Source organism: Cuculus canorus, chromosome 3 (genome assembly GCF_017976375.1).
Source record: "Cuculus canorus isolate bCucCan1 chromosome 3, bCucCan1.pri, whole genome shotgun sequence".
Taxonomy (NCBI): Eukaryota; Metazoa; Chordata; class Aves; order Cuculiformes; family Cuculidae; genus Cuculus; species Cuculus canorus.
In genome coordinates, this window is record NC_071403.1 from 88,735,456 (window position 1) to 88,750,740 (window position 15,285).

At 40.5% G+C, this 15,285-nt stretch overlaps 1 protein-coding gene across 9 annotated transcripts in view; it reads left to right on the top strand.

Annotated features, from left to right (window-relative positions):
• Window positions 1-714: 714 nt before the first annotated feature.
• CDC42BPA (CDC42 binding protein kinase alpha) overlaps window positions 715-15,285 on the top strand; it is a 199,690-nt gene continuing 185,119 nt past the window's right edge. For 2 of the 9 annotated variants that reach the window (XM_054061336.1, XM_054061338.1), the window contains exons 1-2: window positions 726-1,336; window positions 1,997-2,222. In XM_054061336.1, the coding sequence (XP_053917311.1) occupies window positions 2,045-2,222 (178 nt within the window). In that variant the 5' untranslated portion in view covers window positions 726-1,336; window positions 1,997-2,044. Of the gene's footprint in view, window positions 1,337-1,996; window positions 2,223-15,285 lie in introns of all 9 variants that reach the window. The other 7 variants (XM_054061339.1, XM_054061343.1, XM_054061341.1 and 4 more) reach the window with 6 other exon arrangements.

The following is a 15,285-nucleotide window of genomic DNA, read 5'->3' on the forward strand; positions in this document are numbered from 1 at the left end:
CCACTTCACCTGACTTCTGAGGTAGGATGAGCTGAAGTTACGCGTTGACTTACATTTAATCCCCCACATTAAGTAGCCTGAGCAGAACACCACATCCCTTGCACCTTCGGAAAGAACCGCTGCCACGTGCTGTTCAGTGGCTGTTATTTGCCACCCCAGAGCTGGCCCCACCCCATTTCAGCACAAACAAGCTTGTTTCCCCTGCATCTGCTGGGGAAAGTCGGGGGGGCTCCTCAGGGAGGGAAGGCAGCTCTCAAATGGGGATGCAACGGCCATGAATTGCCACATTTTCTGCCACGTTTTTAGTGGTTTAGTGTGAAGCAGACAAGGACCACATCGGCACCTGGAGCTTGGTGCCAAAAGTTATTTGCAGAAATAACCGTGAAAAATAAAGTGGGGAGATTTAGATGAGAGAGATTTTTTTTTTCTGTGAGGGCGGTGAGGCACTGGCACAAGTTGCTCAGGGAAGGCGTGGCCGCCCTCTCCCTGAAAGTGTTCAAGGCCAGGTTGGACGGGGCCTTGACCAGCCTGGTCTGGTGAGAGGTGGCCCTGCCCATAGCCGGGGGGTTAGAACCGGATGGGTATGAAGGTCCCTTCCGAACCAAGTAATTCCGTGATTTCCCTGCGCGAGGCTGTATTTTTTAGGGAAAGGTGTAACTAGGGTGTGTCTGGGCAGAGGGAATGGCAGTGGGGGAGGCGGCTCCTCTCCGCGGGTCGGGAGCCCTGCCAGGGGGCGCCTCGGGACAGCTCGGTCCGGCAGCAGCCTCAGTCCTCGGGCCGTTGCGCAGCCGCCTTTTCTCGTTCCCTCCCGTCCGTATCCCTGCATTCCCTGCTGCAACACCCCCCTCCTCCCCTCAATCCCATCAGCGGCGGCGTCGCTGGGCTCGGCTCCCCGCGTTGCGGCGGTGCTCGGTGGCCGCTCCCCCCGCGCCGCACCTCCCGCCGCGGCCGCCATGTTGGGCTGCTACACGCTCAGTGGCGGCGGTTGTGGCTGCAGCGCGTGACCGAGGGCGGAAGCCGAGCGAGGTAGGAGGGAGGGTGCCCTGCGCCCGGCGGGGCGAGCCCGGGAGAGCAGCTCGCCGCCGCCACTGAAGGCGCCGGGGAGAGGGGGCCCGTAGCGAGCGGGGAGACCGGCGCTTGCCCTCCGTCCCTGGACGCTCACTCAGAGGAGGAGGAAGAAGAGGAGGAGGGCGCCGCCACAGCCATGGGAAGGGTTTGACAGGGCTCGAAGCGTCGCGCGCCTCGGCGCGGCCCGCCCGCCGCCGCGCAGGAGAAGGAGGCGATGATGAAGACGTTAGTTTTTGCGAATCACTGAAACGCCTTAAAAGGAGACTCGGTAAGGAGGAGGAAGGGAAAGCTCTCCAGGGCAGGACGTGGCTGCGCCCCGAGGAGGGCGGGCTGGGGCGCCCCACCCCCACGCGGGGTTGCCGAGGCACTGCCGCGGGGACCCCAGGTCTGCGCCTCGTCCCCTGATTCCCTACGTGTGTGTAAACGTATAAATACAGATATTTCCGCCATCCCATTCGTTCTGGAAAGAGGAATGGTCGCGCAAGCCGAAGGGGGCTGTTAGGATTTAATGACGCGGTGGGGCTTCTGTGGGGATCGTGTTGCATGATCTGCATTTTGAATGAAGACCTCTTCAAATATGTAATTGTGTGTCTGTGCGCAGTGAAATCCCTGCCGGTCAGCCTCGGTTCAATTAGACTGCAATTATTACTATTAAAGGAATAGTCATAGATATTTTTTCCTTCTTATGAAGCATATTAAGAGGTTTTTTAAATTAAAAATTATACATACACGGATGTAAACTATATGCGTGTGTCTGAAACTTATAAGGGTTCAATTTTAGGATGGGAACACCAAGGTGGACTGGAAATTAAGCGCTTCCACTGTTTGACATTTGTTAAAAATACTGTTGACTTCTCTTTGAACAACAAATCCTCAAAATATTTTTGGTTTTTTGTTGGTTTATTTGTTGTTGTTTTTTTTTGACAAGGAAGTAATAATCATTAAAAAAGAAACCCCAGTGCAAACTGAAACAGCCATGTCTGGAGAAGTGCGTTTGAAGCAGCTGGAGCAGTTTATTTTGGATGGGCCAACTCAGACTAATGGGCAATGCTTCAGTGTGGAAACCTTGCTGGATATACTCATCTGCCTTTATGATGAATGTAATAATTCACCTCTGAGAAGAGAGAAGAACATTCTTGAGTATCTAGAGTGGGGTAAGTTTGAATGTGTTTCTTTTGTTTACATCCATCCATGTTCCTGTGTGCTTTGTATGTTATTTAAGTGTAAGGAGGAAGTTCACAACTCAGTATTTTACTGGAAAGCGTTATGAATTTTACTGTATTTAAATATGGTGGTGGTGCCTAAAAGAATTCCATATTGGATATTCATCTTTGAGGTATGCATGTAAAACATTTTTTTTTTTTTTTCGTTTTGACACGGATTGAACTGTGGTATGTGAGGCATATTTCTTGGCCTTCATGCCCAGCTGTCGAGTTTTGTATCATAAAGTTGCTGGGAACATAGAAAGGCGATGGATAAATTCCATGATGCCTTGTAAAAATGATCAGTACACAGTCCTCTGATTTATGTCTGCAGGCGAATCTATACTGTTTTAAGATAAAAGATGTTGATCAAAAAGAAAATCATCCAGCTCACTCAAGCAATACGGGTTTGAAATGTCTGTGAGAATGGAGAAAATTACATTCTCCTCTTTAATATAAAGTCATTGCTGACTTAACTAGATTGATTTGCCTGATGAGCAAATTAAAGTTGAAAAGGAAAATAAAATAATGTATCTCCTCAACACTCTCTCCATTTTCTTTCCTTGTTTTGGGAAAACAGGGTACTTGAAGTTTTTTAAAGTAAACAGATGAATGACAGAGTTCCAGTTCTTCTTAAGGTGTCACAGAACTGTTTCACTTCCTTTTTTTTTAGTTCGTTTTCTTCCTATTCCTAAACATGGATATAAACCAGAAGATGCAGTCTGACATAAGAATCTTGATGAGAATGATTATTGTATCTTGACCTCCAAACTTGAAAGTCATGCTGCACTCCTGCATTTAGATGCAGAAACATTTACCACATTAGCTTTATAATAAATACATCAGCAGGCCTCCTTTATCAGAAAAGCACATTTTTGAAGTGCGTGACAGGGATTTGATTAATTAGGTGGTTGAGCTATTCATAATGAAGTCACTGAGGAAAGATGTTGTTCTGATAACTGATCTGACAGCATTGGGCTGATGTGTGTTTTATTTTCCTGCTCCTCACTGTAATCATACTGACATCTAGAAGAACATCTGACTCAGTAATTAAGTTTCTTGTAGTGTTCATATTGTATTGGTCTTTGTTTACTTATTATCTGGACAAGCAGGCTATAATTAATGTGTTTTAGTTAAGGAAGGAATACTAATTTAAAGTACTTTTGAAGGATCTTCCTGCTAAGACTGTCATTGGCATAGAGAAGCTGTCAAAGACTGGGATAATATGGTGGCTGCAAGGATATTTTGTATGCAGGAACTTAGTGTAGTATGCAGCAGATCTAGCCAGCTGATATTCTGTAAATAATAAATAATCATAAGTACTATCAGAGCAACAGTGTGTTTGTGACCCATCATGTTGGGTGGTGCTGTGTTCAGTGGTGGTGCTTTCATGGATAAGTGCATGATTAGAAGCCTCTGCCAGTACCTGAAGATTTCTGGAATAAATTTTACAGGCTGCTCATGGAAAGAATACATTGTTTTGGAAAGGCTGGAATAGGGTTTCTTGCTGGCCTGTTTTTCCTGCCGATTTTCCACTCTCACGCTCCAACTGTGCTTCAGCAGGACTCTAGAGCTTCAGACCAGGCCAGTTCCTCCCGTATTCAAGGCTGGATTGCCTGAGTCCTCTGTCTACTTCAAGCTGTGCTATCTGGACCCTCAGATTTTTTTCAAGAGGGTTTCTGAGGTGAGATGCAAGATCAATGGCTTCTACTACCTGCTGTTGGAAGTTGTGTCTACGTGAATGATGTCTTTATCCTACAAACACTTGGATGAGTTGTCTGTTCTGAAAGCCAGCTAGCTCTCCTAGTGACCTAGGGGTTTCTGGCATTTCTATTGAGATCAGGAGATTGATAAAAACTCTTTGATGTAATTGTGACCTGGCATATCTCTCTCTCCAAAATGGGAAACTGCAAGTGGTTGATTAGGAAGAGATTCTATGTGGTTTTAAAGTCAGAGGTGTTCCAAGTAGTGGCAGAAGCAGGAGGCTGGCAGCTAAGAATCATAGACTTTGCCTGTCTCTATCAGTGACTCAACGTTGAAGTGCCTTCAGCACTTTTTTTTTTTCAGCTTCTCTATTTGAACAATAGAGAAAATAACACCGATTTTACACCAAGGAGTTTTGAAAGCTTCTGTATGTGAAGCACTTTCAATTTTGAATGTACCATATAAAATAGTGTTTATTATTTAATTGATGTAAAAATAAATTAAAACTTGGTGTGTGGTATTCCTCTTTGTGGGTGTTAGTTGGTTGCTGTATTGGAAAGATATTTTGTAGATTTATGCCAAGCATCCACAAATTTGCTTTATTACTATGAAGACTGCAATCTGAAATTTTTGGAACTGGTCTTGGAATGGTGTGGACTGATGTTTGTGCATTTACAAATGGCAAAGTACAAATTTACTTCTAAGAACTTTTCATCATCTTACGCTTAAACTTATTTTTAAAAATATTCTTTCCGGAAGCAATTAAGATTGATTTATATAGTTAGTTATTTTTAAGAAAAGTCTAATAAATAGCTGTTTGGTGATCCCAGACTCCTATTGAGCACAACAGCAAATAATTTTTTTCTTGCTTTTCAGTGGTATGTTTTTGAGGTGCAGCTGTTAGGTTTTGTGGGAATTTTGGAGTGGTTTTATATGTGGATGAGTGCTTTTTATTTAAGCTGTTCTAGGTCAGAGATGTTACATGCTATACTTCATATAAGACTGAATAGTCATAGCACAATCTAACTTATTTTGGGGAAAGGTTTAGGAGATATTCTAGCATGGAAAAGCCAATGTCTTATTGACAGCCGTGTGACTGCTGCTGTATTTAGTAGAACTAAGAAGCTTCATGATCTACTCCTTGAGTCTTTTAGGGCTATTTTATGAACTTGTTATCTATATCTATAGTTTATTTAAAAACGAAGCAGAGTGAAACAGTTGAGCATCTGAACTGATTGTTCATCTTTGATGTTACAAGGTTAACTCAGCAGGTGGAAGAAGGTATGTGAATAGTGCGAAGCTTAGTTTTACATTTTTGTAAGTCTTCATTTTTTTTGAGGTGCTTGAAATGATGTTAGATTGAAGTGTCATGTTACTTATTTTGTATGTAGAATCTGCATTACTTCTAAAATCTTTTTTTTTTTTTTGGCTTAAAGTGAAACCATAATTACTTTTCTCATTTGTATACAGTATTCGTTTTGTGACATGCAAATAAGATTATTTGATTTTGTTGTTTGTTTTACATAGGTATTTTATATGCAAAGACAACCATTGAAACAACTGGTGTATTTGAGTTTTGAGGGTTAAATCGGGGCATGCTTTGAGATGATGGGAAGGAAGTTGAACATTTAGATTGGAGTTCTGTGTATTTAAAGCTAGCTAGTTTTCATTTTTTTCTCTATTGATAGGTGTATTTGTCATTTAGAAAAGGGATTGTCTAATTATAGCAACTGGAGCTTACCCGAGAAAGCTAGTGTATGAGTTGCCACAGTGACCCAAGACTGTGAGGAAAATAACAAAGGCTGATAAGGTTAACTTAAAAGAAAAATGTAATGATAGAAAGAAGCTTTTACAGATGTTTTTGTTCTGGGAAAACTTCCTTTACAATGACATCAATATGAATTGGTTTTAAAAAGAAACTGGAACAAGATTATTTAGAATACATTGAAAAAAACTATAATATACTTCAAAATGTGTGGAGATACAAGGGAGGGAAGATGGAATGGTGGTGAGGTCAGTTACATGTAGGAAAAATGTAATCTGTCCTTTAGGGGTGTTATGTTGGGTTTTTTTTTTTCTTACCAAAAGAGGCTTTGGAAGATACACTAAATTGTTCTCATTTCACCTTTAGAAGAACTGAAATGTTACATTTAGGCAGTCTGCGTTTAACCTCTGTACCTTTTGAATTGTAACATCTTCCCTATTTATTTCAGTTTTGATTCTTGTCTTGAACAGAGGAAACTAATTGCTCTAAGTTCATCAACAGCTATGATGTGATCAAATGAGCTATGAGACCATCCAGTTGATTCTACCTGGCTTGCATTTGATTGAAAGGGAATTTCCAGTAGAGTGAAACATTAGTCCATTGTAACATGTTTGTTTCTTGACACATTTACAGTGCACCAAGTTTTTTAAACTTATTTTTACTTAATTTTAAGTTTTGTAAGGATGTTCCGTTTGTTTGATTTTGTTCTGTTTGGCTAGCGAAGTTTGGACATATTCAGAAGCTGCATGACAGGCTTTGGGTCTTTGGCATTCAGGTTGACTTCTGTCAGTGATGTCCTATTTATTGCAAAGGAGTATGGCTTTCTTAGATATAAAGCTAACTAATACTTAATTTTCAGGAATTTTGGGAATGCCTTTATTCTGTATAGAAATTCCTAGCATTCTTTGGTCTTAATGGGGGCCGGCTGCAGGCCAAACACAAGTGACGTTCCCCAGGGCTCAGTACTGGGTCCAGACCTGTTCAATGTCTTTATCAATGGCCTGGATGAAGGCATTGAATGCACCTTTAGCAGCTTTGCAGATGACACTAAGCTGGGTGGAAGCGTGGATCTGTTGGAGGGTAGGGAGGCTCTGCAAAGGGACTTGAACAGGCTGGACCGCTGGGCTGAGACCAATGGCATGAGTTTTAACAAGGCCAAATGCCGGGTCCTGCACTTGGGGCAAAACAACTCTATGCAGTGCTACAGAGTAGGAGAAGTCTGGCTAGAAAGCTGCCTAGAGGAGAAGGACTTGAGGGTGCTGGTTGACAGCCGACAGAACATGAGCCAGCAGTGTGCCCAGGTGGCCAAGAAGGCCAATGGCATCTTGGCTCGTATCAGAAATGGTGTGACCAGCAGGCGGAGGGAGGTTATTCTCCCTCTGTACTCGGTACTGGTGAGACTGCACCTTGAATACTGTGTTCAGTTCTGGGCCCGTCACCACAAGAAGGATGTTGAGGCTCTGGAGCATGTCCAGAGAAGAGCAATGAAGCTGTTGAAGGGGCTGGAGAACAAGTCTTACGAGGAGCGGCTGAGAGAGCTGAGGTTGTTTAGCCTGGAGAAGAGGAGGCTGAGGGGAGACCTTATTACTCTCTACAACTACCTGAAAGGAGGTTGTGGAGAGGAGGGAGCTGGCCTCTTCTCCCAAGTGACAAGTGAAGGGACAAGGGGGAATGGCCTGAAGCTCCACCAGGGGAGGTTCAGGCTGGACATCAGGAAAAAAATTTACATGAAAAGGGTCCTTGGGCACTGGAACAGGCTGCCCAGGGGGGTGGTGGAGTCACCTTCCCTGGAGGTATTTAAAAAGACTGGTGGATGAGATACTCAGGGGCATGGTTTAGTGGTTGGTAGGAATGGTTGAACTTGATGATCCTGGAGGTCTTTTCCAACCTAGCGATTCAGTGAAATGGAGAAATACTATTACGTGAGTTAGTTTGCTCGGTGGACATCGTAAACCTCATGACAACAAAATAATTTCCTATTACTAAGACATTTCATGTTATAGGATTAATCCAATAGTTTATTTGTTGGACCATCATAACTGCAAAATATACTGCTGAAGCTGTGTTTAAATTCTTAACCTCTGCATAGCATATGGTGCTGTATATGTACCTGATTAAACTTGTCTTTTGGCCCTTCTCTCTTGAACTTCACTGATGTAATCTTTTATAACCTGTCGCATATTATTAGTTCACGGTTGACTGTATATTGCTCTATAAAGACAATGAGCTTATTTGGCTAATAATAAATACTTTGTGTGTGTATATACATATTTGTTGCAAAGGTTCAGAGAAACTACTTTTCTTTAGGGTGACAGAGCACTGGAACAGGCTGCCCAGAGAGTTTGCGGAATCTCCTCCTCTGGAGATACTCGAAACCTGCCTGGATGTGGTCCTGTGCAAATATCCAGATACAAAGTACATGCAGGCTGCCATTCTGGAAACAGATTTTCTGGTATTATTTTCTGAAAGCAGACACTGTAAATTATCCTTGATGTGTCTTTGAAAAATAACCCTCTCATATCATTCCTAATTAATTACTTTTTTACTCTAAAAAATTGTACCATCTTCATTCTCCACTTGCACAGAACACTTCCAGAAGAAATTAGATCCTGTTGCTTAGCTGTAAAACCTCACTAAAAAAGATACAGTGAGTAGCTGAGACAGAATTTTAAAAAAGTTCAACTCCTGGGCTCTTAAGTTTTATCTTTTGGCAAAGCAGGCATTCCTTCTGTAAGCATTTGTACTTTTTTTTTTTTTTTTCCTGGCTGAACAACTAGAATATTTTATTCTGCTCTGGTCTAACTTACCTCAGCACATTGTTTTTCTAAAATCCTCTTTAAACTTGGGAATGCCACTAATGTGTGGACTAAAATCTTTAGAAAATGCAAATGATTTAGGTCAGTAATGTGCAATCTTTTGTTAACTACAAGATTTTTATTTCACATAGGTTAAACCTGACATTAGTCTTAATAACAACTGCAAAAATCTGCTATTCAGACAGGTCAGTTTACTATACTCCTAGTAATACAGCCTACTTAGGTTTATTAGTGGTCACCATGGATAAAATCCACATGAGGTGTATCCACACTCTTAACACTTCGTGTTTAATAATTCTTTCTTATCCGTATCCAGACTTCCAGTGTGCTTTAAATTAGCTTTGTTACCCAATATTGTACGTTTATTTTATTCTTACAGATAAGCTTCCCAGTGCACCTTCTTTCTGCATCTTTTTGAGAAGTTTTTGATCTGGAGCTTGTAGATGTTATGAACTGCAGTATTCTGTAGACCATTTTGAGGGAAAACCCCAACTCTTCAAATGTATTTTGTTCAGCAGTTAACTAGCAATGTACAGTAATTTTTTTTGTAGAAAGACTAGGGGAGTTCAGAGTAACATTCCAAAGGGGAGGGGGGAAGCAGTTAACATTTGCAGATGTTAATAATGGCAATAACTTTTCCTTGGAACAATATGGGATTAGGCCAACAACACTGTGTTGTTGTTCTGTTTCTTTTCAGTCTCAGAAGTTTGGGCTTGGAGGAGAACTTGGTTGTCTTGGCTCAGGAGGATGGAAGTACTTTGTTCTCAGAGTGGAGGGTACATGGGCATTTTTTTTTTTTTTTTTTTTTTAAGTATTCCCTCTCACTGTCGTTTCATCATTTTAATCTAAAAATCCTACCTTAATTTAGGCTTGTTTGACTGTCCTGCTTGTCAAGTATTCTTGCTTTCAGGAAAGGGCCCCGCAGGTCTCCATCTTGGAGTTCTTCTTCTTCTTTCTCTGTGTTTTTCATGGGTAATATTAAAGCTTTGCTTGCAAATGTATTTACCTTCTTGACACTGAGGCCTCCTGCTCTTCTTCCCCACTTCCATTCTGTTTTCTTTACTGTGATCTGATATGTTAGAGGGAAATTATAGAAGCTACTTCCTATACAAATATAAATTGTAGGGGAAATCATTATTATTTAGCTGTGCTGTTTCTGTCCTAAGATGCTTTATTTTATTGTGTCCCTTAACCCCCAGTATTGACTGTTTGTTTTCTTAATAGCTAGCAACCGCGTTTAGCTAATGAAAGACGTATTTCTAAAGTTCTGAAAAAATAATTTAACTCTTGAAATAAATTTAGGCAAATTGTTTTTTTCTGGATCTAAGTATTTGGTAGGGTGGCTTTTTTTTTTCTTTATAGTCTTGTTTGTTACCTGTTTCTCTGGAAGTGAAGAATGGTTTAATGTCTCCACTGATGGTAATCTAGGCTATCAAGAAGCAAACTCTAAACAGTGTTAAGGTTGCTAATGAAAATTGTATATGATTCACATTACCTCAGCTGCTGTGTATTATTTTATTAACTTGATATTTCTTGGTTAACTTGATCCTGTAGTAACAGTTTGATTTGAGAGAAGGTGATCTGGGAACCAGTTGCTTCTAGTGACTTAATTTCTTAGCTGCTTCAGTGAATATCTGTACAAATATGCTGTTGAGTATATATTGCCTGAGCTCGTGTTAATGCCTGAAAAGTCTTTCTGGGTGATATAACAGAGGTGTCATCGGATTTTATCAGTAGTAGCTTTAACTACTTGCGGGAGAAAAGGAGTGGCAGGGGCAAGGAGTTGCTGTTCTACTGTCTAGCTACACTCTACTTGAATTTTTAGATTCCTTTCCTCAAAACCTAAGATTATTTAATTGAACTGACAGTGTTACATTCACCTTGTGATCCTTGATGCTACCAATAGAAATTGGAAATTAGTACTTAAAAATTTGCTTTTATTTGATGGTTAAGTGTTTTTCATAAGGGTCTGTTCCAGTCTCAACGTTTTTAGCTTTATCTTGGTCTTATAGTTTGTGTTGTCAATAAATGTATTTAATGTTATATATGATCACAATAATAATTACAAAAGCTTTCTAAACACCCTAAAATCTATATCATATAGTGCTTGCACATTGACTTTTTCTAAAGCTTTAATACGTTCAATTCTAAAGTGTGCTGAATTTGTGACACTAAAACCTTTCAATGACATCAAACTACCATATCAACTTGCATAATTTTGTTCCATGTGATCTTGTGATATTTTGTTTTTTCCTCTGTGCAACTTAATTAAGATGTAGATTTCATTTATTTATTTATTTATTTATTTATTATTTTCCAGTTTAAGGAAACTACTGTAAAACTTTGTGTCTGACAGATTTTCATGACGCTTGTTCATATTAGGCTACTGCTTATTACTGCTTTTAGATTTTCGGTTTCTCTCAGGCATACATCATTCAGTTCTTTGTGTGCTGCCTGCCACTCCTTAACCCCCCCCCCCCCACCCGCCCCCATGTAATCCTATGCTCTTACAGTGGCAGGGTGCAAAGGTCATTCTTAGCAGTGTTCCAGCATTAGTACAACTATTTCCTGTGGGGAGTGGCAGAGGAAGCTTGCAGGAGATGGTAGGTAGTAAGCAAAAGTAGTTTTTACAAGCTACAAGGATTTCTTCTCGATATACCAGTTGTTGTTTCCAGTGACACCCCTATCACCATCTCTCTAAAAGCTTGCGGCAGAATTGTCATTAGCTTCAAGAGTTTGTTAGCAGTACACAATTCAGAGCAGTTGGGATTGTTTAGTTCTCGTAAGAGAAGTGCTATTTTCCTCAGTGGTCAGGTGGATGCTTGCCAGAATTGTGTTTTGAGTGACTGTTTATGTATGTTGAACTTGGTCCTCTAAAATTTAAACTTCTTTTAACTCATACTGAAGTTTGTACCTCTGCTTTTCAGAATCTCTCCCGTAGCATGCCACTGGTATTTCAGAAAAGTTTTCTGAGAGTGTCTAAATATCTCACATAAAGTGCAATATGTACATTTAAATCTCATCTTCTACTCAATAATTAGGAGATGGGTGTGCACTGGCTCCCCTACTGTGTGTAGGAGTTGCTTAGCTTGAGTGGACTTCGGGGGAAGACTGGTAGTGTTGGAACAAGTAACTGTTAGGCTGCAAAATTCAGTTCAGAGAAAAGAATGGCAATTTCTAAATAACATTGCTACACTAGAAACTTTTCCCATAAATTTTGTATGCTTTCAGGAAGTAAAATATGATGACAAGAGATATGCAGAAACTCTTGATTATAATCTCCAGCTAACTTTGGAAAGCTGATTGTGCGTAGCTATTGCTCAAAAAAGTTTTGACTGAAGATTGAGGCAAATTTCCCTCATAATCTTGTATTTAATCATCAATTGAGGTAAAAAAGACAGTATAGGTAAGCAATTTCACAGTGTTGTCATTTCTGTGGATCCAGAAATTCCCCCTCCATACCCTTACACCCTCCTTTTTTCCGCCTGGTTCTCCTGAGTATCTGCTTCCTGCCTGTTCCCACTGCACTCTGAGGTATCCTGTGAGGAGTTGCTTTTAAAGCAACTGTGCTAAGTAAAACTCAGCATTCTGTTAATAATGAATGCTCAGCATTTTTAGTTAGTTTTATTTTGGTGTTTTGTGCTTAGGAACTTTTGAAAGTTCTGTAGGATGGCTTGAAGTTGTTTGCTCAGTCAGTCTGTTTTTACAGCAACTTGGTCATGACATGCCAGAGAAATGTTGAATTTTTCTTCTCTGAATAGTACTGCAAAAGCAAAAATCAAGAACTTATTTGAGATAACTACTTTTCAGATAGCAACTCCCTCTCAGGCACAGTCTAATTTATATAATGCATTATGCTTTGCATCAGAAGCTATAATAATTTGTTTATAGGGGAGTTTGTTTAATAAGGATATTTCCAAAAGATTTCACTGTCTCTCAGTTTGCATTTACTTTGTGCTTTGTTTGTGTGGAAACATTTTGTACAAATTGCTGTAATTTGTCTTTTTGCTCTCCCAGATTCAAATGGCAAAAGTTCCTTAAGTATCCCAAAGTAATTATTTATTATATACCTGTAACGGAGGAATTGGAGCGCAGGCGTTTTTCTGAGTTCTTTAGTGGAAGTACAGCAAGGGCTGGAATTTGTCTTTCATGGCCTGCTGCCGTAGCGAATTCTTGTGTGTGCTTTCTGGATGTGGGTAATGAATAGCTGTTCCTCTGCTGTTGTACATTTAATATTTATAAGATGACAATGATTTAGGGTTCTCATACATGACTCAGTACAATAAGACTTAAAAAAAACTTGCCTCCTATTCTGTCTTTTGTAGTCAGGTCACAAATAAATTGGTCCTCTGTGGTGATAGGCTTACTAAAATGAATTTGTTTTGATGTTAGTCCATGGAGAGTGGTATTTGGGGTTTTAATGCAGTCTTGGCTTTGTTAGCAGATAGGAAAGAGTAACTTTTAATGAATTCCTTGACTGTTTAAAATAGCATTAGCAAATTATTAGACTTCAGCCTGACCACATGACCTCTAAAGTAATGGATAGTCATTCACAACTGTGTAAAATCAAAGGCAATCAGAACAGTAGTGGGGTTTGAAAATTTTTTGGTATGGAACAGTAACTTCTGAATGCAGTGCAGGCTACAGCAAAACCATCTCCTACATCAGTATTAGTTTTGGGGAGCTTCAATAGTTTGTTTGTGGTTTTGCTGCTTGTAAATAATGCAGTTATCCCATCTCCTTCTGAACTTTTCTATTATTTGTATTTTCTGCTGATTAGTTTGTCTGTTTCTCTGAGCTATATTAAGGAAGGGTATAGAGCTAGTTACTTGTTGATCTCTTGAGCTTAATCTCAACTTGCACATAAGAACTTAATGTTCTGGAGGTTTTGGGGTCCTTACTGCTTTCTTTTCTCAATTATGCCTGACAGAGGAAACTTTCATTTATGTGATGTTAGCATACCAAGTCCTTCCATTTTGTAAGCTCAGTACTGTAGCAGGAGGGCTGTGAATTAAAAGGAGGGCAGTTCCTTTTCTCATCCCTTTGAATGCTTTCAACTCCTTGCTTATTCTGCTGGATTGTTGGGCTGAGACCAGCTGTATGAGGCTCAACAAGGTCAAGTGCCAAGTCCTTTACTTGGGCCACAGCAACCCCATGCAACGCTACAGGCTTGGGGAGGAGTGACTGGAAAGCTGCCTGGCAGAGAAGGACCTAGGGGTGTTGGTTGACAGCTGGCTGAAGGTGAGCCAGCAGTGCGCCCAGGTGGACAAGGAGGCCAGTGGCATCCTGGCCTGTATCAGAAACAATGTGGCCAGCAGGACCAGGGGGGCAATTGTGCCCTGTACTCAGCACTGGTGAGGCTGCACCTTGAATCTCTGAAGCATCCAGAGAAGGGCAAAGAAGCTTGTGAAGTGTCTGGAGAACAAGTCTTTTGAGGAGCAGCTGAAGGAACTGAGGTTGTTTTGCTTGAAGAAAAGGAGGCTGAAGAAAAGGAGGCTGAGTAAAGATCTTATCACTGTCTACAATTTCCTGAAAGGAGGGTGGGCTTTGGTCTCCCTCCCAAGTAACAAGTGATGGAACAAGAGGAAACGGCCTCAAGTTGCACCAAGGGAGCTTCAGATTAGATATTGGGAAAAATTTCTTCACCGAAAGGGTAATCGGGCATTGTCACAGGCTGCCCAGGGAGGTGGTTGAGTCAGCATCCCTGGAAATACTTAAAGGACAGGTAGACAAGGTGCTCAGGGATATGGTTTGGTAGTGAACAGGTATGGTTAGTCTCATTGGTCTCAAAGGTCTTCTCCAAGCAGTGATTCTGTGATTAACTACTGTTTTGCATGTAACCAGTAATTGTACGTTCATCACCATGTGGATCAGTTAGTTAACTTCAGTGATCTGAGATTTCATACTGTTGCTGAGCTCAGTTGGTGCTCTGCTGTAAACTGTAAAGCTCTGTGTAAAGCTGCATGCCCTGAAAAGTTCATGGATGGCATTCTAAAATTATTGACTAATATTTGATGACTGCTTTTTCCTTTAATTTATGTACCAATTTCCTTTGTCATAAAGATGATAGTATCACTGGCTCTTCACAGAGCATTTTGAAAGGTAATGTATTTAGGATCCTGATATAAAGAGTACATTTAACAAATTTTGTGCAAATGCACGGGTCTTACTGCAGAATAAATATGATCTACTGTTTTCAGGAACCATCAGAAAATGTCTTACCTGAGCATTGGAAAGGTTGTAGACTGTCGTCATTTGTATGTCCATGCCCTGTAGTTTGTCATCATCCTAAACTTTAATATTCTTCAGCTTTGATGTTTTATTTAATTTTTTTTTCTTTTGAGCCATCTTTGTCCAGTCACAGGTTTATTTCAATGAATTGTCTTTTGGGTTTGTATTTAATAGAGTATTCACTATGTAATTGCACTTTATAAGGCATGCATGGAAATCACAACTACTCTATTGTTGCAGCTGCCGTTGATTGGGACAGCCAGTTTCTTTGCACATCCCTCATATCAGTTTTGGAAATGATGTCTGTTTTGGAAGAGATGAGTACAGGTTTTCCAAATTAAAATGAGAAGTGATGGAGCTACTGATAGATGAAGAAAGGGAAAAATCTGTATAAAAGAAATGGTGACAAGTTTTGTTTGGCTTAGTCGCAATGTCATTATGTTTTGTAGATAGTTAAGTAGGGAGTGTACTGTGCTTATGGCAGTCTGTGTGCTTGAGA